This window comes from Acanthaster planci, linkage group LG01 (assembly GCF_054643075.1).
Source record: "Acanthaster planci isolate LZ-2023a linkage group LG01, COTS_SCS, whole genome shotgun sequence".
NCBI lineage: Eukaryota > Metazoa > Echinodermata > Asteroidea > Valvatida > Acanthasteridae > Acanthaster > Acanthaster planci.
The window spans coordinates 35,988,776-36,015,193 of record NC_141777.1 but is presented as its reverse complement, the minus strand read 5'-3'; the positions used below and the strand labels follow the sequence as shown (position 1 = coordinate 36,015,193).

At 44.7% G+C, this 26,418-nt stretch overlaps 2 protein-coding genes across 5 annotated transcripts; both read left to right on the top strand.

Annotated features, from left to right (window-relative positions):
- Positions 1-1,613: 1,613 nt before the first annotated feature.
- Positions 1,614-24,994, top strand: LOC110990588 (galectin-4-like). 4 transcript variants are annotated; one of them, XM_087142631.1, is made up of 9 exons: positions 1,614-1,703; positions 17,167-17,217; positions 17,757-17,845; positions 19,722-19,935; positions 21,103-21,225; positions 21,593-21,634; positions 22,158-22,249; positions 22,798-22,972; positions 23,658-24,994. In XM_087142631.1, the coding sequence occupies exons 1-9, from the start codon at positions 1,629-1,631 to the stop codon at positions 23,802-23,804; spliced, it is 1,008 nt and encodes a 335-aa protein (XP_086998757.1). In that variant the 5' UTR covers positions 1,614-1,628; the 3' UTR covers positions 23,805-24,994. The 4 variants fall into 4 exon arrangements, with proteins under 4 accessions (XP_086998757.1, XP_086998775.1, XP_086998770.1 ...); XM_087142649.1 differs by lacking the exon at positions 1,614-1,703 and adding an exon at positions 12,825-13,123; XM_087142644.1 differs by lacking the exon at positions 1,614-1,703 and adding an exon at positions 15,372-15,521 and having other exon boundaries at positions 17,168-17,217.
- Positions 3,123-6,129, top strand: LOC110989543 (uncharacterized). The gene is made up of 2 exons (XM_022254013.2): positions 3,123-4,854; positions 5,163-6,129. The coding sequence occupies exons 1-2, from the start codon at positions 3,627-3,629 to the stop codon at positions 5,225-5,227; spliced, it is 1,293 nt and encodes a 430-aa protein (XP_022109705.2). The 5' UTR covers positions 3,123-3,626; the 3' UTR covers positions 5,228-6,129.
- Positions 24,995-26,418: the final 1,424 nt, after the last annotated feature.

Genomic DNA, 26,418 nt, shown 5'->3' with positions numbered 1-26,418 from the left:
TTTGACACTTTATCGCTTTGCTTTCACTGAATGCTCAGATTTAAAGCTGGCCTCTTAAGTTCACAATCAAGGATTTACAACGAGTTATCCTAGATAAAACATAAAGGCAAACATTGCGTGCCAAGACCAACGTGTTTACCGTTTTTCGTTCAAAAGCCTGCAAGCTTTGAATCACATACTTGCTAGAGTACTTTGTAAAAAAACCTGCCCTCCCAGTGACCGACTAGAACTGGAATCGGGTCCCAAGCATAATACAAATCGATACGTACATGACATTCTCAAAAACATAACGCTCGATATGTTTCGTGAGAAAGCCAACAATGATTTTTTTACATTTTAAATGAAGTGGAATGGCCTTGAATTGGTTATTTCATCGCTGGTGTACTTTGCTACTAACCCTGCCTTTTCAGTGTGTAAAATTGGCGCCCGATGCTCACTAGGAAGAAATAATGTGCAAGACCTCCTAACCACAGTGGGAGTGATTGGTATTTTACAGCCATAGCATGTAAAATATTGATCTTGACGTTCGTAAACAGTCTCCAATTAAAAAAAGAACCATTATGTGAACAAGGAAACGTGTACGTTTACTGCACAAAGTACAACATTTTTTATGCTAGTAAAGCAATTGACATCCTTCTACAGCCGGATTTACAGTGGATTTTCTTCAGAGTAGTTCATTTTGAGGCCGTTGTAAAAACTATGGATTAGCAACCAGAAGAGCTATTAATCAGCCATTTTGTGCAGCTCTATTAACAAGTAATATGCCAACCAAACCCAATGCAAGTTTACTGGGTGGGGACCAGAAGTCCAGAGAACGCTAAAACTGACACTTTATCGCTTATGCTTTAACTGCATGTTCAGATTTAAAGCTAGCCTCTCTGTAGTTCACCTTCAAGAATTTGCAATATGTTATCCTACATAATAACATAATGGCACATACTGGGTGCCAAGGCCAATGTGTTTACCCGTTTTTCGTTCAAAAGCCTGCCAGCTTTGAATCACTTTATTGTACTTTGTAATAAAAACTGCCCTCCCAGTGAGCGACTGGAGCTGGAATTTGATCCCAAGCATAATACATATCGATAAGTAGATGACATGCTTCAAAACGGAATGCACAATGTGTTTCGCAGGAAAGCAAACACTGATATGAAGTGGGATCACGTATGTTTACTTCCTCAACTTAGTTTTCTTTATTCTTTAGGGTTATGCACTGGGACAACAATGAGCTTTTGCGATGGAAACGAGACGTTCGATGGTTTATTTTGTGAGTTAGTGATCTTATTTAATTGTGGGGAGATGGACTTTTGGGCGACTGGATGCACTTTCTTAGCGTTTCTTAGGAAAAGTTTTTACAGTGCCGTTCCAGTCTGAGAGCTCCTGGGCGACTCCCTTTTTGGTCACGCTACCCTACTTGTGGTACCTGGGACCCGTAAAAATCAATGCATTCGAAACCTAGGATGTTATTTGTTTGATTTATTATCTCATGATTTACTGAATATTAATGAATATTGTAGCGAAAGAGCGACTTATTTTTGTTTAAAAGATAGGTCAATTTAGGGGAGTCCCCCAGTGAGTAATGTCACAGGGAGAGTCATGTGGACAGCGCGTACAGCGTTGTGATTGGCTGCATGCTGTCCAGCCGTGCCGTGTGCACGGTACGAGGGAGTGTGCACGTGGGCAGTGCAGTGAAGAGAAGCTATAAGGTAAGCAGTTTTTGTTTTTACTGAGTGGTGGTTATGTATGGTTGACTTAGGATAGCTGCATGCCGTGTACTTGTGAAAGATGCAAACGGAGCTCTTCTATGTATTAACACAGCCGCGAATCGAGGTCGGATTGTAAATCGAGGACGTCCTCAGTTCGCAATAAGGTCAAATTTGAGGCCGCAGTCAGCATTTATGAGGGTCAGCGAAATTTCAAGGCACTTGGAAGCCGTCCTCGGTGTACGCATTTAACACGCTGGGTGTTTAAAAACACCCGCTCTAAACGGACAGTTTTGGCGCAGCCCTGGATGGAATAGCGCCCTCTCTAGCTCTCTTGCTACCCTGTCCGATCCGGATTGCTGAGCACAATAAACGTAGCCAAGTGCAAGGGACGCATAACCCCAACAAATATAAAAGCCTCCAAACTGTCCAAAAGCATCATAGCGTCACCTTTATCACGCCTGTGGATTTCTGTAGCCGTTCTGAGATGTAGGTGTCTTCGAGTGGAAAACATGGTGAGTAAAAACGATTTAACTTTATCAGTGAAAGCTGTCTGGAACTTGTCAGAGGCCTCTTTTGGCTGTCTTTGAAGTGTTATTTTTGTTGGGGGGTGTTGTGGTGATGGTATGGCTTGGCTGGCGCGTGGCGAGAGCCCCCCTCAAATCGGGATAGCCTGGGAAAATGGCCCCGCCCCCCACGGTACTGTGATGTACTTTTTGTGGTTTTTGGTGGTTTGTAAGATCTGTAGAGGCTAGGGGACAACCACTGAAGCATTAATATACCTTTAGGACGGACTCAGGGCTCTGCAGCCCTGAAAAATGAAACGGACTCAACGGAATAGTCCGCTCCCGGACACGTGTGATTATAAATTCGACACGCCTCCCACGGTTAATTAGAAGTAGAATGTTGAGCATGACCAGACCCTATCTCGGTACGGTTCACTACATCCATGGCCCCAGTGCTGGCTAGTACCATGCTACTACTTAAAGCGTGGTTAAAGTGTGGCTGCTATCACCCCCCCCATGTTGTCGATAGGCTAATGCAAATCTTATACTGCTGTTAGAAAGAATGTGCCAGTGGAATAGGTATACTTATGCTTTCTGAAAAGCTCAATAACATAATCCAGTTGAACAGGTTCCTGCAGCACATTTTTCCAGCCGCAAGTGAAGATTTTTCTGTTGTCAGTATGTGGTGGTTCTAGGCCAAATTGTGTTTAAAATGGGTTTTTTGGGGGGTGGGTGGATGTGGCTCTTTGGAGCCCGGATACCTGGCGGTGTAATGAAAATAATATTCAATCTGATTTCTTGCCAGCTGGCCCGTCCGGTGTAAGTGGAGACATTTGGACAGTAGGGCTGAGTCGTCCACCGGTTCCAGCAGTAGGCCTACTGCATCTATTGCTCCAAGTGATGACACGTCTGACGTCCAGGAGAACTGTGGTGTGATCGTAATGCAAACCAGTAATGAGTTTGGCTGCAGGAAATGGGACAAGAAACATTTCTGCTTTTACTGCGATGTACCCCAGGCCAAGCTCCCGTATCGTCTTCAGTCATGTCACAAGGATGAAAGAGAAGTCGTCGAGATTGCCCGTGAGCCCAACGCTAGTGTCTGTAAGAAAATTCTGTTGAAAATTCGCAATATAGGTAATCACGGGAACAATTGTCAGGTTCTTCGTGAAGGTCGTGGTGTGCTCGTTGTCGGGTACAGGCCAAATCGCAAGGTATCTCCACATGCATATGGACCACGCGTATATTGTTACGGCTATTATGTGCGTACCGATTTGTGGCGACACGTGTGCCCTTCGAAGCCAGCACACCCTCCACAAACTGACAGCACCGGTAAGAGGGCTCGTGTGGGTGGACGGGTCGCTCACAAGAGTGATTTGTTGCTGTTGGCGTGTCGTTTCAGTTGCACCAGGTTCTTAGTCCAATGAAGAAAGGTGATGTGGCTATGGTAGTCAAGAATAACACGTTGATTGTTGAATTAGCCAAGCGTGAATACATGAAATTAGGGCACGATGTAGATCAGCATGGCTACATCCGTAACAGGGTACGTGAATTGGGTCGACTCGTCATACAACTCCGAAAGAACACCCAGCAACCAAATGCATCACTCGAATCATTTGTCGATCCGCACCACCTTTCTGATATTGTGAAGGCCGTGCACGATATTGCCGGCTTCAGGGAAGACAAACAGTTGTACGATACTCCGTTACTAGCGCTGAAGATTAGTTATTTTGTTAAGAAGTGTGCACTCGTCTTGGAAGGAAGTGCCCTAGAGTCCAGCCAAAAACACAAAGCGGAACGTGCGGAAGAGTTTCTGCAGTTGTGTGAATTGAACTGGCGAGACCTTGTGTCCATACACGCACACAGAACGCTGTACCAAGGAAAACGCAACAAAGTCACCATTCTTCCGACAAATGCCGATGTAGTCCACCTGTCGTCGTTCCTTCATGAAGCTGGCAACCGGGAACTTCAACTCCTCCGGGGTCCTCGGGGCAGAAATATCAGGCCAGCTTTGCAGAAATTGAATGAGGTCAGTCTGTGCCACCTCATCAGGTTCAACCGAAGAAGGCAGGGGGAGGTTTCAAAGATGAAACTTGAAGATTTCCACAAGCACAGCACCGCCAAACTGGAGGGGGAATGCCGGTTGAGTGATTTAGAACGCCAGCTGTGCAAGATGTTCCGTGTTGTCGAAATAGTCGGCAAGAGAGGCAGAACTGTTCCCGTGCTTCTAAGCAATGAGGCAGTAGCGTGGTTGAGTGCCCTTGTCGCCAAGAGACATGAAGCTGGAGTAGCCCAAGACAACAACTTCTTGTTCGAACGGTTTTGTTATGGCGGGAGAGGCCACATACGAGGGAGTGGCTGTTTAAAGGCATATACAGATAAGGTTGGCCTTGACAATGCATCCAGGATCCGGTCCACCAAACTCCGTAAACATGTAGCAAGTACATCGCAAATTCTTGCATTAAAGGAACATCAGCTTGAAACTCTAGCCAACTTCATGGGCCACGATCTGCCGGTACATCGCGAATACTACCAGTTGCCAGATACTGTACAGCGGGTCACCAAACTGTCGAGACTTTTCGTGAGTTTGGAGAGGGGCAGCCTGCCTTCCCAGTGGGGCAAATCCTTGGACGATCTGCATATAAATGGAGGTAAGGGCACCTTGTACTCAAACCATGTTTCCCATGTTCCATCTACCCAACGCTTGACTTCTAACCAAGTCAACCCAACCCAGCCTCCCACTTTGTAGGGCATCACACTCTGCCGGAAACATTACCTCTCTTCCTATACACCCCCCCCCCCCCGAAGAACAAACCAGTACAAAGAAAGAAGGGGACCAAAAATCACCCCAATAAATGTATCTTGCGTCAAGAACCCCCAAAATAATGTTTCATTTAGGCTGTCTGCTGAGCTGTCACCTACATTTCTAATGTCCTTTTCTTGCCTCTACATTAATAAGACAGCTTCCTGGTGTTGCTGTTGCATCACAAAGAAGGGAACCCTCTCCGCCATCGACACGAGTGAAGCGCCGTCCCTGGACTACAGCGGAGAAGACAGACGTCCAAGAAGGCCTGCGCAAATTCTTCCAGTTGAGGAAAGTTCCCGGCAAGCTGGGCATCGAAGCAGCTTGCACTGTGGCACTGCAGGCCCGTACTTGGAGAAACATCAAAGACTTTTGTCGTAACACAATGAAGTTGTAGCCAAGTTAAGCTATGATACGCCACACCAGCCATTCTCTCGACACATTATACCATATTGATGATGAACCCTATAGTAGTAGGCCAATAACGCAACCTAATTTTAGCGGCCCAAACAACCAAGAACTTGTGTGTGTTTGTAGCGTTTTTCTCCCTTGTAAAAATAAGAACACTTGCATCTACAGTAGATCCCATGTACATTTTTCCCAGCAGTAGATTAGGAGCCTTTAACTTTTGACCCTGTAATGTCAAGCCTCCTAATTGATTTAAGAGCACTCCTACACAAGGACCCACTTTTATTGCTTTGGCCTTCTTACCACATTCCTCTGGCAGACTTCTGGTCTAGGATTTATTACTTTATAATTATATTTTAGTTAGATTTACCCTTGTTCTTCTGGCCTATGTTCCCAACCCTATTTTCACCACTTGGTCATTTTTAGCCAGTCTCATTACAACCACTCTCCAAGCAACATCTCTATGCACAGTACTCCCACTCTCTCTTGTACAAGCTGAAAATAGTTTAGAATAAAAGTTCCTTTCTCAAAAGTTAGTACCTGTTGTCAACATTGTTTCTTTCTTATACAACACTACTAAATGTTGTCCTCGGTGTTGTAGGCTGCACTCACATGGACGAGAAGTCCTCCGTCTGATAGTTGGGAAAGTATGCCCTCCATCTGCAGTGTGTACATGTATGTGTGCGTGTGTGGTTTACTACTGCTGCAGGTGTCTCTCTAGTTAACCCCATACATGTAGAACGTAAACCGAAAAAAAGCTGGGTCGGTCCCAATTCACCACTATTCACCTGAGCGGTGAACACCAACGCAGCTCTCGCCCCTCGGTATACTCTCACCAACTTTTGGTTGACACAACGCACCTGTGAAGCCTCTACTTCACGTGTGAAATATCTCGTTCCACGAACCAACGAAGAACGGACCACTTATTCTAACTACACGTGTGGTTGACTAGGTCGCCTCTACGAAGAACGAGCATTACTCTAGGTGTGGCTTACTACCTCTATTCCACGCACCAATGCGGAACGCAACAAAAATTACCTTGTTCCCCGCACCAACGAAGAACGCTACTAAGCCAAATATACACTTCCCGCTGGCAGTAACGTAGCGGTGACACTCAGCCCTTCTGGAAAGCCTAACCATTAACATGACATCTCCCGCCAGCAACTATAGCGGCCTCCTAGTCAACCATACCCATACACACAAATAAACCACACATGCATTCGAATTGGCTCCACTGCCTGTTCTACATTAGTATCGTAGTAAACCACACAGTACATGCAGTAAGTTGGTCAGCCTTGTGCAAGAGTTAGTCAACCACACATTGGATTGTAGTCAACTTTGCACTTGTGCTAGTCAACCATACGGCGAATTTAATAAGTCATTCTACACTGCCCTCTAGAGTTGTGATAACGGAATTCCATGAAAGACGACCGCGCATGCGCAGACAGATCGCAATCGCTACTTTGAGCAGACATTCAAACTTTTGATGAAGTCGGTAAACTAAAGGCTGCAGAAAAAGAACAGCGGGAGTACAGGCAATTTCGGGAATATTGTAGCCCCCTGCATTGACATTTGCACTGACCAGTACAGTTGATAGTGGTTTTATGCACCCCCCTATTTTTTTGAACACTGTTTACCAGTCTAATGCTATTTAGTACACAGCAGCAGTGGTTCCAACCAGTTACATAACACTTCCTGTAGGGCACTGCTGCCATGTGTGGGTGCCTTTGTTCTCTTGAGTCATTCTGACTCCATGCTTCAGAGCAGTAACATTGGCTCCACACCATAGCTTACAGTGTCCGTCTGATTTCCTCTTGTTTTACAGTGCTCTGGAGTCTTCTTTTTTTAATGTGCACTTCGTGGTAACCAATACCAGGTTACCGTGGGGTTGCAACATTTGGCGACCACGAAGGGACGGGTGTTGTTGTCCCTTGCGCCAACGGGGGATGATTGGTCGCACCCGTCCAGAGACATGAACCAAGGCGGCATGACATAGGAGGAGAAGAGACTGCCTGTGAAGCCACTACTTGCTGCACAAGGGTTGCTACTGGCTGAGAGAGGTGAAAGGCCACAGGGAGTTGACCAGGGGTACCAGCACAAGGGATTGAGCCAGCCGGACTGACCTGGAATCGCCATGGCAGAGTCGCCGCAAGAGCTATGTGGCCAGTTGATGCAGCAAGTTGGTCTGCTGTCACAGGCATCTCTGATAAAAACCTGTGACCATTTGGGGTTGACCAGCTCAGAAGATGACAGCCCCAAGTTGCTGCTGAGGAGGATCAACCGCTACCTGTTGAGCGATGAGTTGGAGCAGAGAGATGACGAGGGGATGGCCACCTATACGGAATTGCACGATTTCCTTGGGGCAATGAGTACCACTGGTGGATCCCAGACGCAGCAGCCAGAGGCATCCAACCCCACCCTCAACAACGTAGTGAATGGTGCCCCTACAGCAAATGCCACTACGACAGCAACCAGTGCCCCCACAGTGACTACGAGTTCAGCAGCAACCAGTACCCCCATAGTGACCACTAGTTCTGCAGTAACCAGTGCTCCTTCAGAAACCCCGCCCCCAGCAAGTCTCCTGAGCCTTACGAGAAGAGAGTTTAAAATCTCTGGTCAGATCGGGGAACCAGGTCAAAAAGACCGTCTGTCATTCTCGAGCCTGGCCCACCAGATTGAGAGCGGACGGGCCCGGGGACACTCCGAGCGGGACATCGTTGATGCAGTCATCCGTGCAGTTGTGCCGGGGTTGCCCTTGCGCAGCTACTTGGAGGGCAGGGCGAACCTGACATTGCCAGTTCTAAGACAGATCCTGCGGTCCCACTATCGGGAACAAGATGCCACCGAACTGTTCCACCGGTTATCCCGCCTTGCTCAAGACGGTCGGGAACCAGCCCAGAGCTTCCTGGTACGCGCTATGGATCTGAGGCAGAAGGTTCTGTTTGCCAGTCAGGAGACCGGTTCTGGCCTCAAATACGACCCCACCCTGGTACAGAACATGTTTGTACATGCACTGCTAACTGGCCTGCGCAGCGATGCAGTAAAGGCGCATACCAGACCTTCAGATGCACATCAGACTGAAAGACAGCCAGCCGGTGCAGAAGACGTACATGTCTGTCCCTCCACCTCTTTATCGAGAGGTCAAGTCCTATCTTCAGGATTTGATACGACGTGGTTGGATCAGCAAGTCAGAGTCGCCTTATAGTTCACCAGTAGTCTGCGTCCGGAAAAAGGACGGGTCACTTCGTCTCTGCATAGACTATCGTGAGCTAAACGGCAAGACGATCACCGACAGACAACCCATCCCGAGGATCCAGGATGTTCTGGACAGTCTTGGGGGAAATGCCTGGTTCTCCACCCTGGACCAGGGCAAGGCCTATCACCAAGGATTCGTCGCTGAAGAGAGTCGTCCGGCAACTGCATTTATAACACCTTGGGGGCTGTACGAGTGGATACGCATCCCTTTCGGCTTGACCAATGCCCCAGCCGTCTTTCAGAGAGCGATGGAGACTTGTCTTGATGGTCTGGTGGGAGAAATTGCGGTTGTCTACCTAGACGACATCTTGGTCTACAGCGACACGTTCAGTGCCCATCTTGAACGTCTGCGTCAGGTGCTGCAGCGTCTGCGGGAACGGGGTGTGAAGCTAAAACCAGCCAAATGCAGCCTTTTTCAGAAGGAAGTTCGATATCTGGGAAGGATCGTCTCAGAGGAGGGCCACAAGATGGACCCCGCCGACATTGCAGCCATCGAGTCACTAAGACAAAAGAGTCCCAGTACGGTGGGAGGACTGAGACAGCTTCTGGGATTGCTCGGGTACTATCGGCAGTACATACAGAACTTCTCGAGCAAAGCGAAACCCCTCTATGAACTGCTCAAGAGCCCCAGTGATGAAAGGGAAGCCAAGCAGAATAGTAATCAGTGGAGGGGCACAAACAAAACGACTGCCAAAAGGGGTGCTGGCCAGCCCTCATCACGACAGCCGATCACATGGGAACGTAAGCACCAGAATATCCTTGAGGACCTACTGAGCTGCCTCACATGCCCTCCAGTAATGGGATTTCCTGACCACGAGAAAGCGTTCATACTGCACACTGATGCTTCTCAAGATGGTCTTGGGGCAGTGTTGTACCAGGAACAAAATGGAAAGAAGCGAGTCATTGGCTATGGGTCGCGGACACTAAATGCAGCTGAAAAGAACTACCACCTTCATTTTGGCAAGCTGGAGTTCCTGGCCCTAAAATGGGCTGTGACACAAAAGTTCCGGGACTACCTATACTATGCTCCACACTTCACGGTATACACTGACAATAACCCCCTGACATATGTCCTCTCAACGGCCAAGCTCAATGCAACAGGACACAGGTGGGTGGCTGAACTTGCCGACTTTCGGTTCACAATCAAATACCGCCCAGGGAGGAACAATGCCGACGCAGACACTCTGTCCTGACAACCACTGGATGTTGATGAGTTCATGGCCAAGTGCACTGAAGAGACAAGCACAGATCAGATAAAAGCAGTAGTTGAGGCCGTCAGTGCTTCCAGAGCTGGTTGTTGCCCGTGGATCTCCGCCATCACCACGATGACGTCGAGCCCAGATGAAAAGGTGACAGTCACCCAGGGTATAAGCAGGGAGGACCTGAAGCAAGCGCAATGTGAAGACCGCTGTCTGGGGCGTGTTATGGAGTATGTTAAAGGGAAGCGTCGCCCAAGCCGACAGATTGCAGCACAAGAACCAGCTGACGTACAAGCATACCTCAGAGAGTGGTCCAAACTACAGGTGGATGGTGGTGTTCTCCTTCGAAAGTGTGGCAGGAGGTCTCAGCTGGTTCTCCCTCAGAAACTACGGTCAGTGGTATACAGAGAGTTACATGAGGAGATGGGACATCTTGGTGCTGAGCGAGTTGTCAACCTGGCCCGAGATAGGTTTTACTGGCCGGGGATGCAAAGAGACATCGAGCACTACATCCAGAATGTTTGCCGGTGTCTTCAACAGAGGAAACCAAACCAACCAACCAGAGCACCCCTGAAGAGCATTGTCACCACAGCCCCATTTGAGTTAGTCTCTGTGGACTTCATCCATCTTGAAAGGAGCGTCGGTGGTTACGAGTACATTCTGGTCATTGTTGACCATTTTACTCGCTTCGCTCAAGCCTACCCAACAACAAACAAATCTGGCCGGACCGCTGCAGATAAGATATTCAATGATTTCATCTTGAGGTTTGGTTTCCTCCACAAACTGCATCATGACCAGGGGCGAGAGTTTGAAAACAACCTGTTCCGGAGGCTGCAAACCTTGTCTGGAATCTCTCCATCACGGACCACACCCTATCACCCAATGGGGAATGGTCAGGTGGAGAGGTTTAACCGGACACTGCTGGGGATGTTGCGCACTCTTCCGGAAGATGAGAAGTCGCGCTGGAAAGATGCTGTCAACAAAGTTGTCCACGCCTACAACTGTACACGCTCCGAGGCCACCGGATTCTCACCGTTCTTCTTGCTGTATGGTCGCAATCCCCGTCTCCCCATAGATCTGGCTTTCGGCCTGTCTAATGATGACTTCGGAACTAAGGATCACCAAGAGTACAGCAGAGTCTGGCAGAAACAAATGGCAAATGCTTATGAGAGGGCACGACAAAATGCAGTTAAGTCGGCCGCCAGAGGGAAACAGCAGTTTGACAAGAGGGTTCACAGCACGGTCCTGCAGAGTGGTGACAGGGTGCTAGTTCGGAACCTGAGTGAAACCGGTGGCCCGGGGAAACTGCGAGCTCACTGGGAGAAGGAAATCTACGTCGTTGTTGAGCGGAAGGTAGTAGACTCTCCTGTATATGAGGTCCGACCAGAAAGCGGGAGGGGCCGTCACCGGACCTTGCACCGAAATTTGCTCCTACCCTGCACCGATCTTCCAGGCGAGTACCAAAACACAGCCAAGTCACGTTGCCGACAGCAGACTGGTACCGGGGGGCGAGCCAGGCAAGCTTGTCAAGGAAAAGATGTATCAGGCAACTCGGACTCTGATAGCTCTGAAGATGAACTTTTGGTCTGCACACCACCCGAAGTTGCCCCAACACTGAATGTAGAGGCCCCGACCTTCATTCCAGGGAGCAACCTGCAGCCGCAGAACAACAAAAATGGTGGCGACCAGTTCAATCTAGCTGCAGATGTCAACGATGAAGCCATCCATCCGGAATCAACCTGCACACCGAAGCTCCTGACACAAGCTGATCCAGTCAGTCAACCAGCTGCTACCCCAGTCCCAGGGGCCGACTCGGAACCTGCCATCGCCCTAGAACATGCAGCTGATCCACCTTCTCCTGCCACCCCAGAGCCGCAGACTGATCCAGGTCCTGATGTCCATTCAGACTTGGGGATGCATTTATGCCCGTCCCCCACCCGGGACCCAGTGATGGATGCACCCCCTCCTGCTGTTCAACACCAAACAACGTGTCAAGCTCCAACCCCTTCCTCTGAGCCAGATGATGCTGCAGCGGACACCAAAACTGACCAGCCGGCAGATGTTCCGGAGCAGCCTGCAGGACCATATGGAGACTACACAACAGAGCCTGAACCGCAGGTTAATCCAGATTCTAGACCAGCAAGGGACAGGAGGCCACCTCAGCGTCTGACCTATGAGCAGTTGGGTCAACCCCAGCAGCAGCCAGAAAGAATCAGCGAAGTCAGAGCCCATGACCCCCGCCAAGGTCTTCAACTTCCAGTTTGGCCCATGTGCATGACCCCACCAGCTGTGACTCCAATGATGTGGCCCCAATACCCCATGCCATGGCCACCACATGTGACACCATGGAATCCACAGCAGATGCCGGTGTATCCATGGCAACAGCTGCCACCCACTCAGCAGTCCTGACGATACAACCAGGATGGACACTTGTCAACAAACTGTAGTTGATTTTCAGGACATGTAGACTAGTGACTGCCCATGATACGCGTATTGTTTTTTTTTTTGGTGACGAAGAAATGTTGAGGACAACATTTATTTTTTCCAGGGGAGAGTGTAGCCCCCTGCATTGACATTTGCACTGACCAGTACAGTTGATAGTGGTTTTATGCTCCCCCCTATTTTTTTGAACACTGTTTACCAGTCTAATGCTATTTAGTACACAGCAGCAGTGGTTCCAACCAGTTACATAACACTTCCTGTAGGGCACTGCTGCCATGTGTGGGTGCCTTTGTTCTCTTGAGTCATTCTGACTCCATGCTTCAGAGCAGTAACATTGGCTCCACACCATAGCTTACAGTGTCCGTCTGATTTCCTCTTGTTTTACAGTGCTCTGGAGTCTTCTTTTTTTAATGTGCACTTCGTGGTAACCAATACCAGGTTACCGTGGGGTTGCAACAATATGAAGAGGACTACTTTTGTCCTCGTGATGATTGTTACACCTACGGCGCCGGTTGGCACATGACGGAGGAATACGATGGTGACCGCCATTCGGTTTCGCACTAAAGCATGACCTCAGTGTAATCTCGATGACTCACAAGGCACCAGCGATGTACAAAAACAACGCGAACGTCAGGAGCGTGAAACTGCCAAAGGCATGACAGGGACCATGCTGGCGAGTGTGAGCAAGGTTCTTCGCCAAGGACAAGCGAAGACCCAACCGTCGTATCTAAATATGATAGATTTCTAAGTGAACTGAACATTGGAACGGTCACAGGCTGCACTATTGAGTTTGAATATAGTGTTCCAGAACAGGTTAGCAAACCTACATCAAAATTCAATGTCAAAGAAGAACTAGAACCTAGATTATTGGAAAGTCGGACTCCTCCACAGCTTCGACTGTAGCCTTTCAGGTTAAGTTTCCCTAGCGTTTCGGTTGAAAAAAATTGAAGCCGGTATGTGACCTTATGTCACGGGACAAAAAAGGAGGAATTCCTCAGCTTTCCAAAAATATCCGAAATAATACCAACTTATTGTCAACGATATGGGATAGCGTCGTTGATGGTTTGGAATGGTCTGTGCCTTGGGCACGTACAACGAGCCCAATGGTGCCAATAAAGTATGAATTTTCAGCCTGAAACTACTTCGTTTTAACGAATTATTAATTCATAAGAACGAGTTACTTGAGCCTCCAGATGACGCCGTTTCGGATTCCCAAGGGATTCGAGGCGTGGCGCACATTTTAATTCAGCGTGTGCAGAGGAGGGGCAAGGCAAGCTGGTGAACGATTTAGACCTATTAAGTCACAAAATTCGTAAAATAAACAAGCTGAAATGCAACCACGTATCAATACAGTTTCGGCTGTGAACTTGCAAACCACCGCAGGCTACTGTGCTACAACAAATAACGCGCACGCAAAACATAAAGAGCGCCATCTAGGGGCCCGTGGATCAGCGCGTAGTTCGTTATTTCGAATTAGTAATTCGTTAAAACGAATTAGTGTCAGGCTGAAAATTAATACTTCATTGGCACGATTGAGCTTTCGTAACAAACTGACCAGTGGATGTGTGTGTAAGACGCATGTAAAAGCATATTTAGTCATAAAGGATATATTAATGGCGGTGGGTCTTGCAATTCCCACTCGTGTTGAGGCTTAAAGTGTGCCGCCACATTCACCTACTTTGATAGGCTATAAAATTTCCATAGATTTCATTTCCTGGAACGACGAAGAGGTCGAGGTATGTCATACCCCTTTGGTGCATAGCAGTACTGTTTTCTATGGCTCAACACCAGTCCAATATCCACCAAATCGCCTGAAAGTATGTACTGTACAATTTGTTTCCGTGAAATTCCGTTGTTGGGAAAAAAATTGTTCTCAGGGGCGGATCCAGGAATTTTTCCAGTCTCATTTTTGAGGGCAAACAGTAACAAGGATGAAACATTAGATGACACACATTGTTTGCAACGGTATTGGTGCACTTCGGTTATTTCTTGAAAAGTTTATTGGACGGCCATCATCCGAATGTGCGTTTTGTTCCCCAGGAATTGTTTTTTTTTTCATTCGGTTTCATCCGAGTACTGGAAAAATGGCAGCTCGAGACGATGCTAAAATTAATGTAGGCAGATTGTTTGGGACCATTCAGACAATTTGTCGTCACTTCTTTAATTAAACTCATCAAGCAGTGAGTTTATGTTGCTCTCCTGTAGGGTGGTCATGAATAAGCTCATCGTGTTTATGAGGTTAGTGTAAACACCAGAAAATTCAGTGATTGCGCAGTTGCCTGCATTCCGCCGTGTGCCCTAAATTTATATGTAGAGTCATTGCCCCCAATGAGTGCTTTCTTTTGGAGTTATTTTGGGAATAAATAGCCCCATTGTTTACAAGATTTTTTTTGTTTGAATCATTTTTATTATATCATTTGTACAAAAGCATATTTTACGAGCTTTCATGATCACTCCCTTTGATGAAATAGCACATTTTATGCTGTTAGCTTTGCTTACTAGCTTAGCCAACTTAGCTTACAACTTAGCTTTCCAGTAGTAGTCAACCTTTCGTTGGTCAGTCTTAGCGAAATTAAACCAAGTCTTTGACTAACACTGATGTAAGTTGGCGAGAGGAGAATCAAATCTCAAACTTTGCATGGAAAATAGATCAGTGAATCAAAATTTAAAATGTTTATTTACCGCTGCAAAAGTAGGTCTAAGGTTTTTCTGTGATGATTTCCTGGTCACAGCAATTATTTGTATTTAATTGCAAGCAAAAAAACTACAAGCGTTTGCTAGGATATTACTGGACCCGCTTGTCTGGCTAAAATGCAGGAAGTTCTGGGCGGCGGCGAGGATCATTGAACACTTTGAAGGGACAGAGCTGCAACTTCCCCAACTGCAATTTAAGAACTTATGGATCGGCATGTTAAGCGAGGGGTCGGAAGCTATACGTGGGGTCACCGGTCTCGAGCAGCTTTGCTATGTAACTGTTAACAGGAATTGAACGCGGGTTCGAATGTCACGCTACATGTGACGCACGCGTACATGCAGATGGTAAAACTATGCATAAATAAATGAGCTGCATTGAGGCTTAAATTTGTCTAGGCAAGCTTGCCAGCATTCGGTGCTTGACTAGACTGCATTGGTGTACGGTATACGTGCTCTGGACTCTTGGGTGTGCACTCATCTTGATACTGGTGTATTTGGGCCTTTTGGAATCACAGGGAAGGTTTCTCTGGTAAGACTTCTGCTGTTGTATGGTAAATTGTTTGATATTTTGCAAAGAAAAGCTTGTTCACTAGCTTCTTTTCTGCAAGGGTGCGCTGATAACTCCTCCACCATTTCACACCGTATGTAGCTGTTCTGCTTAATAGATTTATGCACATCTGTCGCGGATAGGTGGAGCATGGAGTGAAACAGTACTATTCGATTATTTTTGTAACTTTGAGAAGACCCCGCACAGGATGTAAGTTTTCAGGCGATAACAACAGCTTCGTTTTTGTTTTAGTGACAACTTGATGATCGGACAATAGTTGATGATATTTGATGCAAAATAGCATATGATGTGAACAGAGTTTGATTTGTTACATTTTTCTTTAATATATACACCTAAACCTGTAATCATGGTGTAACAAACCCTGCCTCGAAAGGGAATTTTTTTCAGTCTCGTGCAAGCGTACTTTCCAGGGTATAGTGGCCCGTCACGGTGGGTGTAACTTCAAGGTGTACGTGAAACAGGACCGCCATTAATAAAACATTACAAACCTCTGACGCCCCCCTGCCTGTGAAGGTATACCAGCTTTCAATCTGATTTCAAGCTGAGTTTTCAGGATGTGACAAGAAGAGAGTTCTGCAAATAACGACCTTTGAAGGGTGCACTTTTACAGTCAGGTCATGTACTATAATCGATTCGACATGTCTAATAAGTAAGCGGGCCAATTTTTTTTAATCGTTTACTTGTTACCACGGCAGTATGGTTTCAGGTTGAGCACTTTCCAAATAAACACGGAACTTTACACGATTTACCAGAATCATCAGGTTCTTACAAAAAGAATTTGGAAACAAACATTGTTAAATATTTAAAAAATAAATCATACAAGAATCATTTAAAGGCGCCATATCATAACGTCACACTTGTTTGTACAAATGAAAAGAACAGGTGGTTGTATCTAGTTTCAAGTTCTTAGGAGAAAAACGCGTTAAAAACAGTATTTGATGTTGTCACCAGCGGAATCTCGGATGCTCTTGCAGTACCACCTAATCTTGGTAAAAACAGAAGTATAAATACATATCAGCCGAGTTGAAAATGTACCACAAACATCCCGCTGCGTACGGCATGAGTAGTTTTCATCCTTACCGTCAAGTCGTGTCCAGTTTCTTTTTTCGTCTGCGTTCTTGCTGTTTTTCAACACAATTAGTGTTTTCCCCATGCACACGGGGCTTTCATTGTATGAGTTTGAGGGTTTTGTTTTCCTCCGTACGGTTCTTTCGTACACGATGTTTTTATTTGATTCTAACATCTACTTTCAAAGTGTAGGCGAAGTGTGTTTGAAATTTTATTTCTTCGTGGTTTGTCAAGTTACCATCAAAATTTGGCATACACCTTTAATTAACTAATTCCTATTTGAAAATGACCAATCCTTCCGGCGCAGTATTACTGTGTGATTGCTCCGTTATGGGCTGTATTCTGAGAAACCAAAACATATACATGTACGACTTTCTTGGCAAATCCGTTTCAAATTGAATGCCCAGTTATATTTGGATTCGAGCACTAAACTTGTCATTCGATTTCATAACTTGTGCGTCGTTTTGTCTTCAAGATTAATATCCAACACCAAAACGGTAACTTCTTTTGTCATTTTTTTAATTAGGGGAGGTGTGATCAAATTCAGGGCATCATGTCGGACGTAGTGACAAATCCGGTAAATATTCACTGTATTTTGTTAATTAATTCATGTTGGTATAAGTAAGAGATTGTTTATACACATCACTCACTCAATCAGTGATGCCATGTTTGTTGCTCTGCTAATGACTTGTCCCGAATTTAGATCATCGCCTGATTTGTCATAACGGGCGCGCGGGATAATATGTATAAGGAGGCTTCAAAGTCATTGGGACGGGGAACTTGGACGTCCATCAACAGTCACTAGCAGTCGTCAGGCGCCTTGGTTTGTGGACACAATTGTCCAATTTTTGATCAATTTTACTTCAGGGGACCTTGACAGGGACTTTGATACAAGGCCCCAGATATTGGTCCAATATAGTGTTCAATTTAAACGTTGTTGGATAACGGCTGTAGACCTAATCTTAGTGCAGCCATTAATATTGAACGGGACTCTTTTCAGTGGTTAAACTGAAATTGCCCCGTGCAGGCTTTATTCTTTACAACACCACTCCCTCACCGTTCGTTTTTCAAAGTAGTTTTTTTTTTATGACCATGACCATTACTGTCTCCAAATAGGCTGTTCCATACAGCGAGCAGATTCCTGGTGGATATTTCCCCAGCAAGACCATCTACATACGAGGATCCGTGCCTTCACATAGTGACAGGTGAGCCCATGAGAATTCGAACATTTTAACAAATTATTGTGCAGGGTCATACATGCTGTAATTTCTCTGGTATTGAGTAGTCGTTGAAAATGGGGAAGATTATCATTCATATTCATTACACCAATGTCACGTGGTAGCGTGTTTCATTTTGCAAAATAAGTCATAACAATATTCTCTTTGGCGTCAGACAACACTTTTTACATCTCAGTTCTTCAGACCCTTCATGTTCATGCTCTCCCATCTCTCTTTCAATCACTGTCCCCTACGAGTTGTCTTCTGTCTGCCATAATTTACGATAATTTCTTCAATATTGCTGGTTCAAACTAGTCTGTAGAGTGTGAAAAAGAACGATTCAGAAGAGTATTAGACCGTGTTCAGTTAAATTAGGGCTTAAGTGTGTGGCGTATACAAGAGAATTCAGAAGGGATTTCTCGTTCCGACCTACATGTAGATCCCTGAGTCATTCTCAGTCCAGAGCTTTGTGTATGATAACATCAGCACCGGAAGAACTTGCGTTGCAGCATACCAACTTGGAAGATGCGAATCAATTTTCCATGTGTTTTGGGCGGAAATGTTTTTTACAGAGCTGTAAGTCAAAGCGGCAGACTGGATCAGTCATTGTTATTTCAGCTTCGTGATTGGAGTGGGCTGTCTCTAAAGACTCTCCAAAGATCACTGCTAGAAATACTTAAAAATGGCTGTCACCATAATCGATTCCTCTAATAGTTTCTCTGTAACTAAAACATCAGGTTGTTTTCATTTTACCCAAACTTGTGAAATGCAAAGGAAATATCTAAAACGTGGACTTTTTACGATACCGGGCCGGTGTGCACCTTTAAATTCTACTCCAGTTTTCCTTTCCGTGGAAAGTATTATATTCCAGGCAGAAACCAGGCTATCGTCCTTACATGCTGCATTCGTATGTTAATCTTCGTATGCGCAATGAACTTTGAGCACAAAGTCATTATGCGCTGTGTGTAATGTGAATAATATTACGGCAGCAAAGGGCCGCTTATCCGTCCTAACAAAATCTCGCGGAAAGGGTACGCGGGTCAGACGTTCTGAGCGTGAGGGGAAATCCCGGTATGAGAAATACGGAACCAATATCAGGCGGCAACGCGCGAGAACGAAATGCATGTAACAGCCTACGCGAGGCATGCAGCATTACGAGAAGAATGTCTGGAGCAAACATGCATGTGCAGTGCAATAATGCTGTAAACCCAACAGTCATGCGTTGGGGTTCATGTTCATTTTTCTCGGAAGTTGAATTATCTGCAAACCGACTTCTAGACAGCATTCTCAGTGCGCTGTATGTGAGGATTATTTATAGACTGGCAGAATGCAACGGATTGCACATATTTTTAATTAAAAGTAGGAGGACCCTGGAAGCAAAATAGTAATGTCTTTTCATAGTCTACGATTGTTTTCATTAACTGGGACGGGATGAAAGTCTATTTTCTAAGGGGTGTCTAGTACCTTGGCTACGAGACTGTATTCTCATTGGGTCGCTAGATTAAAACTGCAGGCCTATATGAGTTTATTTTACAAACAGTATGTGAAACAGTACTTATCTTGGATGATTACGAACACAGTGGAGTAATGTTGTTGTTGTCGTCGTCGTTGTCGTTTTTGTTGTTGCTGTCGTTGTTGTTGTCGTAGTCGTTGTTGGATTTTTGAAAACACAAGCTTTGTTTGCGTAAACTTGCATAAGCTGTCTGTACTGTTAAAAGACGTTCATTAAACCCTTGTCTCGTTTCATTTAGAGTCACATAAAAGTCCCAAACTATATGGGGCAGTTTTTTCTCCTTTGCTAACCAAAACAGAAAAATGTAGATAATATTTTCCTCCAACGACTATAAATATGATGGTTGTGTAGGTTTCACGTGAATCTTCAGAGTGAGGTTGGCACTGGTGTAGCCGATGTCGCCTTTCACTTCAATCCCCGCTTCGAAGGGAGCCAGAACTACGTGGTTTGCAACACAAAGACGGGCGGGAGTTGGCAGTCTGAAGAGCGTCACCAAGACAACTTTCCTTTCTACCAGGGAAAAACCTTCGAACTCGTCATCCTGTGCGAGGGGGATGAGTTTAAGGTGAAAAAGAAAACTTTGACTGACTGACCGACCGACTGACTGAAAGAAAGAAACTACAATGAAAGCGCATTCAAGACAAGATGTGATGCAAGAGGAACTGAAATGCTTAAAGGCCCCATGAGCAACAACTGCATGTAAAGGGGGTGTAGTATCATAAAATCAACGTATTTGCAGTGAAAGCATTCCATGTGTGATTTCTGGTCACGATGACAAGAACTATTCTTTTTCAGAGTAGAAAAACAACACAAGATTATTACAATGAAACGAAACTACAGGTGTTGCTCTTGTTGGTGGAAAACGGAAAGTGCCCTTTTTCATGCAAACAAGATGTTGACAAATTTCATTAACAGTTAACTGCTTTCGAACTAACTATCCTATTTTCTTCATAAGCTCTCGGAAACACTGAAAACACAGTGAATAATACATTAGGCTGGTGAAGGGCAAAACTAAATGATCATACTGACAAGATGAAAACTCGTTCCTTTGACAAGTGATTTGTCGGTCGTCACAGAAACTCGGGCAAAACATGTTTTCTTGTCAACATTGTAAGTTTCCGCTGTAGTGAGAGTGTACATAACACGGTAAAATAACTAATCGCACGTATAGTATTGTAGCGTAGACCTGGGTGCTATTTTCCCTCAAAACCCGGTAACGCAAAAGAGGGGGGCAGATACAGGACTTCCAAAAAGAATTTAGTTGTTTTGTTCACCAAACTCGGTGCACGACCTTCCAAACGGCCGTCAGAACAACAACAACAACTGCTTACGTGACACTCGAGCTCTACAAAATCACAATGTATAACAGTTTCTAAGGCCGCCCTGGCACTTTTCCAATTTCCCTCCCGCGCCCGCCAAACCACAACGCCCCCACGCCGCCGGCGGCTCTCAGCGCCGCCGGCGGCGTACGAAAGATTAACATGGCAAAAAACCTGAAAAAGGCTATACAATTGTCCGTTACAGTATAAAAGCCGTCAGTCTTTAAGTAAATTGCGTAAACTCACAGAAATATTTTCGGAGGTTGGCTTTTCAATAGATTCAGCGCTAACTTGAAAGAATGCATGGAATGCTGTGATTAGATGGAGAGAGAGTAACCGTTTTCAATGACATTGGGACATTGATTTGTAACATTAGAGATGCTAAGTGACATGCATGTTTTGCGTGTTCAAAGGTGGCAGTTAATGGCCGTCACTATTTGGATTACAAGCATCGCGTTAACCTGCAGGAGATAAAAGCCGTTGCCGTGGCAGGTGACGTCGAGATTTCGAGCATTCGTTTTCATCCACCCTCCGCTGTAAGTTGTTATTGTAGCTAGCTGAGTATCTTTCTACGTCGTTGAGGAATTTCCCAAGATAAAGATCTGTTCACCGCCCACATTCCATTCCTGACCTGCCTCCTTTGGAAAAGACCGGCTCCTATCTGGTATGGGCCTTTCAAAATGGACCTTTAGCCTCTGCCTCTGAAAGAACATAATATATGACCATTTTCCTTGGATATATAGTAGTGACACATATACAGTTCACCTATATTTGGAGCTTCATGAAGATTTAGACGTTAACTTTCCATTATATTTTGTCGGTGGCTAATTATTTTTTTAAATTTTGAATCTAGGAAAGATTAACCCTTCTGATTAAACTTTCTTGTTCCAACGCTGGCTTTAGGCACTCCTACTCGGACAGTCGGGGATTCACATTCATGATCCGGTAAGTGTTCGTTATTCAGGTCAGAGTGTTTCATACCATACGAGCTGGAGGAAATAATGACCATAGGCCTGAATGGGGAAAATCCCACAAAACAGAAAAGATGATCTCCACCATGAATGCCCAATTATCTTTGACATTGTAATCGCTGTCACTCCCTCTTCATGTTCCTGTTCGCCTCTTCATCGTCGTCATCATTACCAGCAGTACACCAGCATCACACGACCAGCACTACCATAATCACATGCACCATTGGCATGCCTACAGGTGACAATGCAAGTGTGTAAATACCTCCAATGTTGCGGAAGTCCCGTTGCTCTCATATTGTTTGGGCATAACTTGTTTGAAGGGGATCTTGCCGGATTTGTACATGGCTTTCCAGTCAGTGATCGTAACCCAAGCAGGGACTATGACCCAGTTGAATGCAGAAACAAACTCGCTACAACCAGCAACCTGCCACCTTCCCTTCATAGTGCTATTGTGGCCTCTTTCACCACCAAACACTTTCCTCTGCTTCATCTTGTAGCCGACTCCCTACGTTGGCCCAATCGGAGCATCTGGCCTGCAATACGGCACAATGATCACGGTGAAGCTGACTGTGCACCCTGATCCTAACAGGTGAAGATCGGTGCCGATTAGAGAAACGAAATTAATTAAAATCTATAAATCACATTTTTAGGGTTCAAATACAGTTTAAGTTTGACCGTAATACGAGACCGAGCACACTAGTGGTGTTTATTAAGTAAATCGCCATGTACAATACAAAGTGCTTTCGAGACTGTAGTGCTCTCTGCGCCGGGAAGGGGTCATGGCCGATTTTGCTTGTCATAGATAAGTTTGAAATGACACCAGTGAAATTCTGTCTAAATGTGAAAGAATAGTGGCAAATAATTGCTCCACCATGAAAAATATTATCACAATTTGTCATAGGGAGAGAGCGGAGATTTCTTTAGCTATTTCATACCCTTTTATCAGTGTGTAAAAATCCCCTACATGTGACGAAGGTCCTCAGTAGGCCATAAGAGATTAAATAAAAATTTCGAATCCCCCGGCCCCGCCCCAAAAAAACCCCCCACATTTTGGCCCTCCAAACGTAAAAGGGTTCTGAATTTACTATTGTCATTACCTTTACGTCTCAACACAATCGACACTTTGCTATCTCACAGGTTTGCCATCAACCTGAATGGAGCTTACTTCGGTCCCCAACAGGATGATATTGCCCTGCACTTCAATCCACGGTTCCCAGATCGCGTCATTGTGCGCAACTCCCTGTCTGGCGGGAATTGGGGAGGAGAGGAGAGGGACGGTGCATTTCCCTTCGCGCCCAATGGCACGCACGAGGTGAGCATTTTGACTGGGCAATAAAGCCATCAGTAGGACTTATAAGCAATAGGCTCCAGCATTTTATAATTAACATCGATTAGGCCTACCTGAATCGTTAGTGTTAGGGGTTTTGCTGCCGTTGAATGACAGTCATATGGGAATGAAGCCCCTCCCCTTTCTCATAAACAGCTTTTTGTTGATATTATCCGGTAGTTTTTGAGATGTATTTGTCGAGACATTTAAGTGGATGGTGGAGTAAGTAGCATGAAATGTATTACACATTCAGAATTGCACGTGGGAGCAGTGACGTGTTACGGTACATTTTATAGGTGGGCACAAGGGCGGCCTGATTTTACACTCAGTGGGTTCAGGCACAGTTGACCAAGTGGGACCATCACCAGATTCCTTTTCATTTTCCAACTTCTGAGCTGTCAGCGGGCTGAAGGGGCACAGGCCTCGAGTGGGGGAAGGACATGTACCCCCATGCCTCTCCCCCTTAAGTTAGCAACTTCACGTGAGAAAAACTAACGGGCCAAATACCAGCGTTAGGGCTTATTTTCTTTTACTTGAGACCGTGACAGACATCAGAACAAGCAGAAAACTCGCATGAGACACACTTCGTTTCAGACATTAACAATGAAGATGTGGGTTGTGCTCAGCCTAATTATAACCCTCTCGGGGCTGGTTTGTTTCCACCTCTCAGGTTACCATCTTGTGCATGAGGAAGTGCATGCGTGTGCAGGTGGATGGAAAACACGTGATCGACTACAACCACCGCCATGACGTGCAGGGGGTCAAGTCAATGAAAGTGGCCGGTGACGTCACCATCCATGAAATTGATATTGACTAATTGCCACCGACAGATTGAAAAATATGAAAAGAAAGAAGAGAGGGATAACCAATTACGTGATAATAAAGTAAAGAGCATTTTGAACGTGTCGCATTTTTCAATGTGTCTTGTTCTAAATTCGCTATCCTGTTAGCAAAGCTGCAATGCCTACGCGCTTTCCTAGAAATTAATAGCCCAGTAGTTTTCAGTGTTATTACATTTTGTTAGTTTTGCCACGCTTTTCTTGATCTGTCGAAACTTTAGGTCCATAATTGTTTAACCGACTGTGAAGCACCCTGCTTCAGGGTAAATAGTCAAATCCGAAGTCTTGCATCTCAAAAAAGAAGGTGTTTTGTCTCATTCAGGCAAAATTACTGCATCGTACGATTGCATTATTATTTTCTTTTAAGTTTTTACATGTAGTCCAAGATTTATTTCGAAACATTTGTTACTTTCTTAAACGATTATAATTATATGGAAAAAATTGGTATTGTTTCATTAAGCCTAAACCTTGGTGATCATTTTTGTCTTAGCTTGGGAGAGAAATTGGACAGCTAACAACCAAACTGAATCTATGTCGGAGGTGAATTATTCGGCGACACAAGGTTGAAGTCAGATCTTAAATTGCCAGTGAAACAGAAGAACATTCGATTTATTCAAGTGTACACTATTCAGTTTTACGGTTATTGCTCAAATGGCACACATGCTGAATAGATGCGGATATCTAAAGGAAAAAAGCAAGAGAATAGCTCAATATTATTTTACCGATATAATAAAAGTAAATAGATTCTTGTCGGGGATAAGCAGAAGATTCAAATATTTGAAAATTGAACTTAAAAACCTTACAAGTAAACAAAAAGTACTTTTAACGATCTTAGTAGACAAAAAAACAAAGTCAAATCATCATTGTTGGATTATCATTTTCAGCCATACTGAAAGGACGCAATTCGTTGCTATTCGTATTACTTCGGTATCAAACCTGCTATAATACAGTTTTTGGAATGGCCATTAATAAAAACGTTGTAAAGCCATGCAGACTAACGTCGAAATAATTCAGCCTTAATGAGGTAAAATTCTTAAAATAGAGCAAAGCATATGGGCACGTGATAGTAAAGCAAATACGCACTTAATAGTTTCAAACTGATCCGAAGTCTGTCTTGTCACCAATTTTCTATTTCACAGTTTCTGAATAAAGACTTACTTGCAATATATTTCCCGAAGAGTTGAATGTCTGTTTGACCCATAGATGTTACATACTGGTCGAAATAATTATGAGGTCGAATCCATCTGTATTTCCCCAACAAATAATATGTCGGGTCGCTAAGCTTTTAGGCTTTTCCACTTAGTGAGGAAAAGTCTTTCTATTTGTTCTGTTGACGCTATTGGTAAGTGTATAGGACCCTTCCACCTGGTCACAAACAAAGTCATCTCGTGAGCTCTTTGTTTTGCCTTAGTGAAATCAATAAATAGTGCCACAGACACACTGCATGTTTTTTTCTTTTGCTTTTTTGAGGAAAATTGGGGGTTAAGGGGGTAAGAAATGTTCGATTGTGCAATATCCCGTTGTACACGTCAGTGTACCTGATACTGGATTCGAGGCAATTTTGATCTGGCCGAAACATGACCGGCGTCATCAAAATGCTTTTTCGGCGCTAGAAACCCCTTTCAAAATACAAAAGCTGGTATTGATTGAATTCGAAAAGACATGCTTTTGATCACCATACTTTGTTTGAAAAACACTGAACAACCCAGGCTGAATTTTGAGACAAAAGACCTATTTTTTACATTAACACGTTATTTCCGGATTTTTACTTGCACCGATTTTTGACCGTACCAACTTTGGCACTTTGCTAAAGCTGATTGACTTCAAACTTGGCACATAAGCAGACAATCACCCAAGGATGGTCCTCAAAGACAGTCGTCATAACGACGTCATCACTTGTCATGTGACAAGCCCTAAAAGTTGAATTCCTTTGGAAGCTTATAACTCCAAAACAATACGTCTGATGTGAGTACATCTTGGTACAAATACGAAACAAGTTGTGTTGTAGACGAAAATTTGGACGTTATAATGACATCATCAGCTGATTTCTTATGATTTTTGTCAGTTTTTAGTTTGTATCCTTCCTCTCGACGTATTTCCTGAACAAAACAAGGTTTTATTCAAATGATTTTTGCAATACCTCGAGTAGGCTTAGTGGATATTTGAGTTATTTGGAAAATGTGTTGGCGTCATGATGACGTCATCAAAAAACACGATTTTTATATTGTACACACTAGAAAAAGTCCGGACGACATGAAATTCTTTGGGTACGTAGATAGTCGGGCCCCAACTCATGTTTGAAAAGATAGGTTGTCATAACCTCATCCATTGATTTTTCGTACTTTCTGAATATTGTATCATTATTGTTGGCGAGTTTGTCAACGGTGACCGTCACCAAAGAGGACGGTTTAAATATAAAACAGTCACCACGAAATTTTTAAGGTTGATAGAACTTTCGCTCGAGATCAATGTAGGTGATGTAATGATGACTTCATTAGGTCATGTATTATTGATTTTAATATTATATAAAAACAGATTGACCGGGGCGACTCCTGTCATTTTCCCATCCTTCTCCATCAGTATGTTACACAA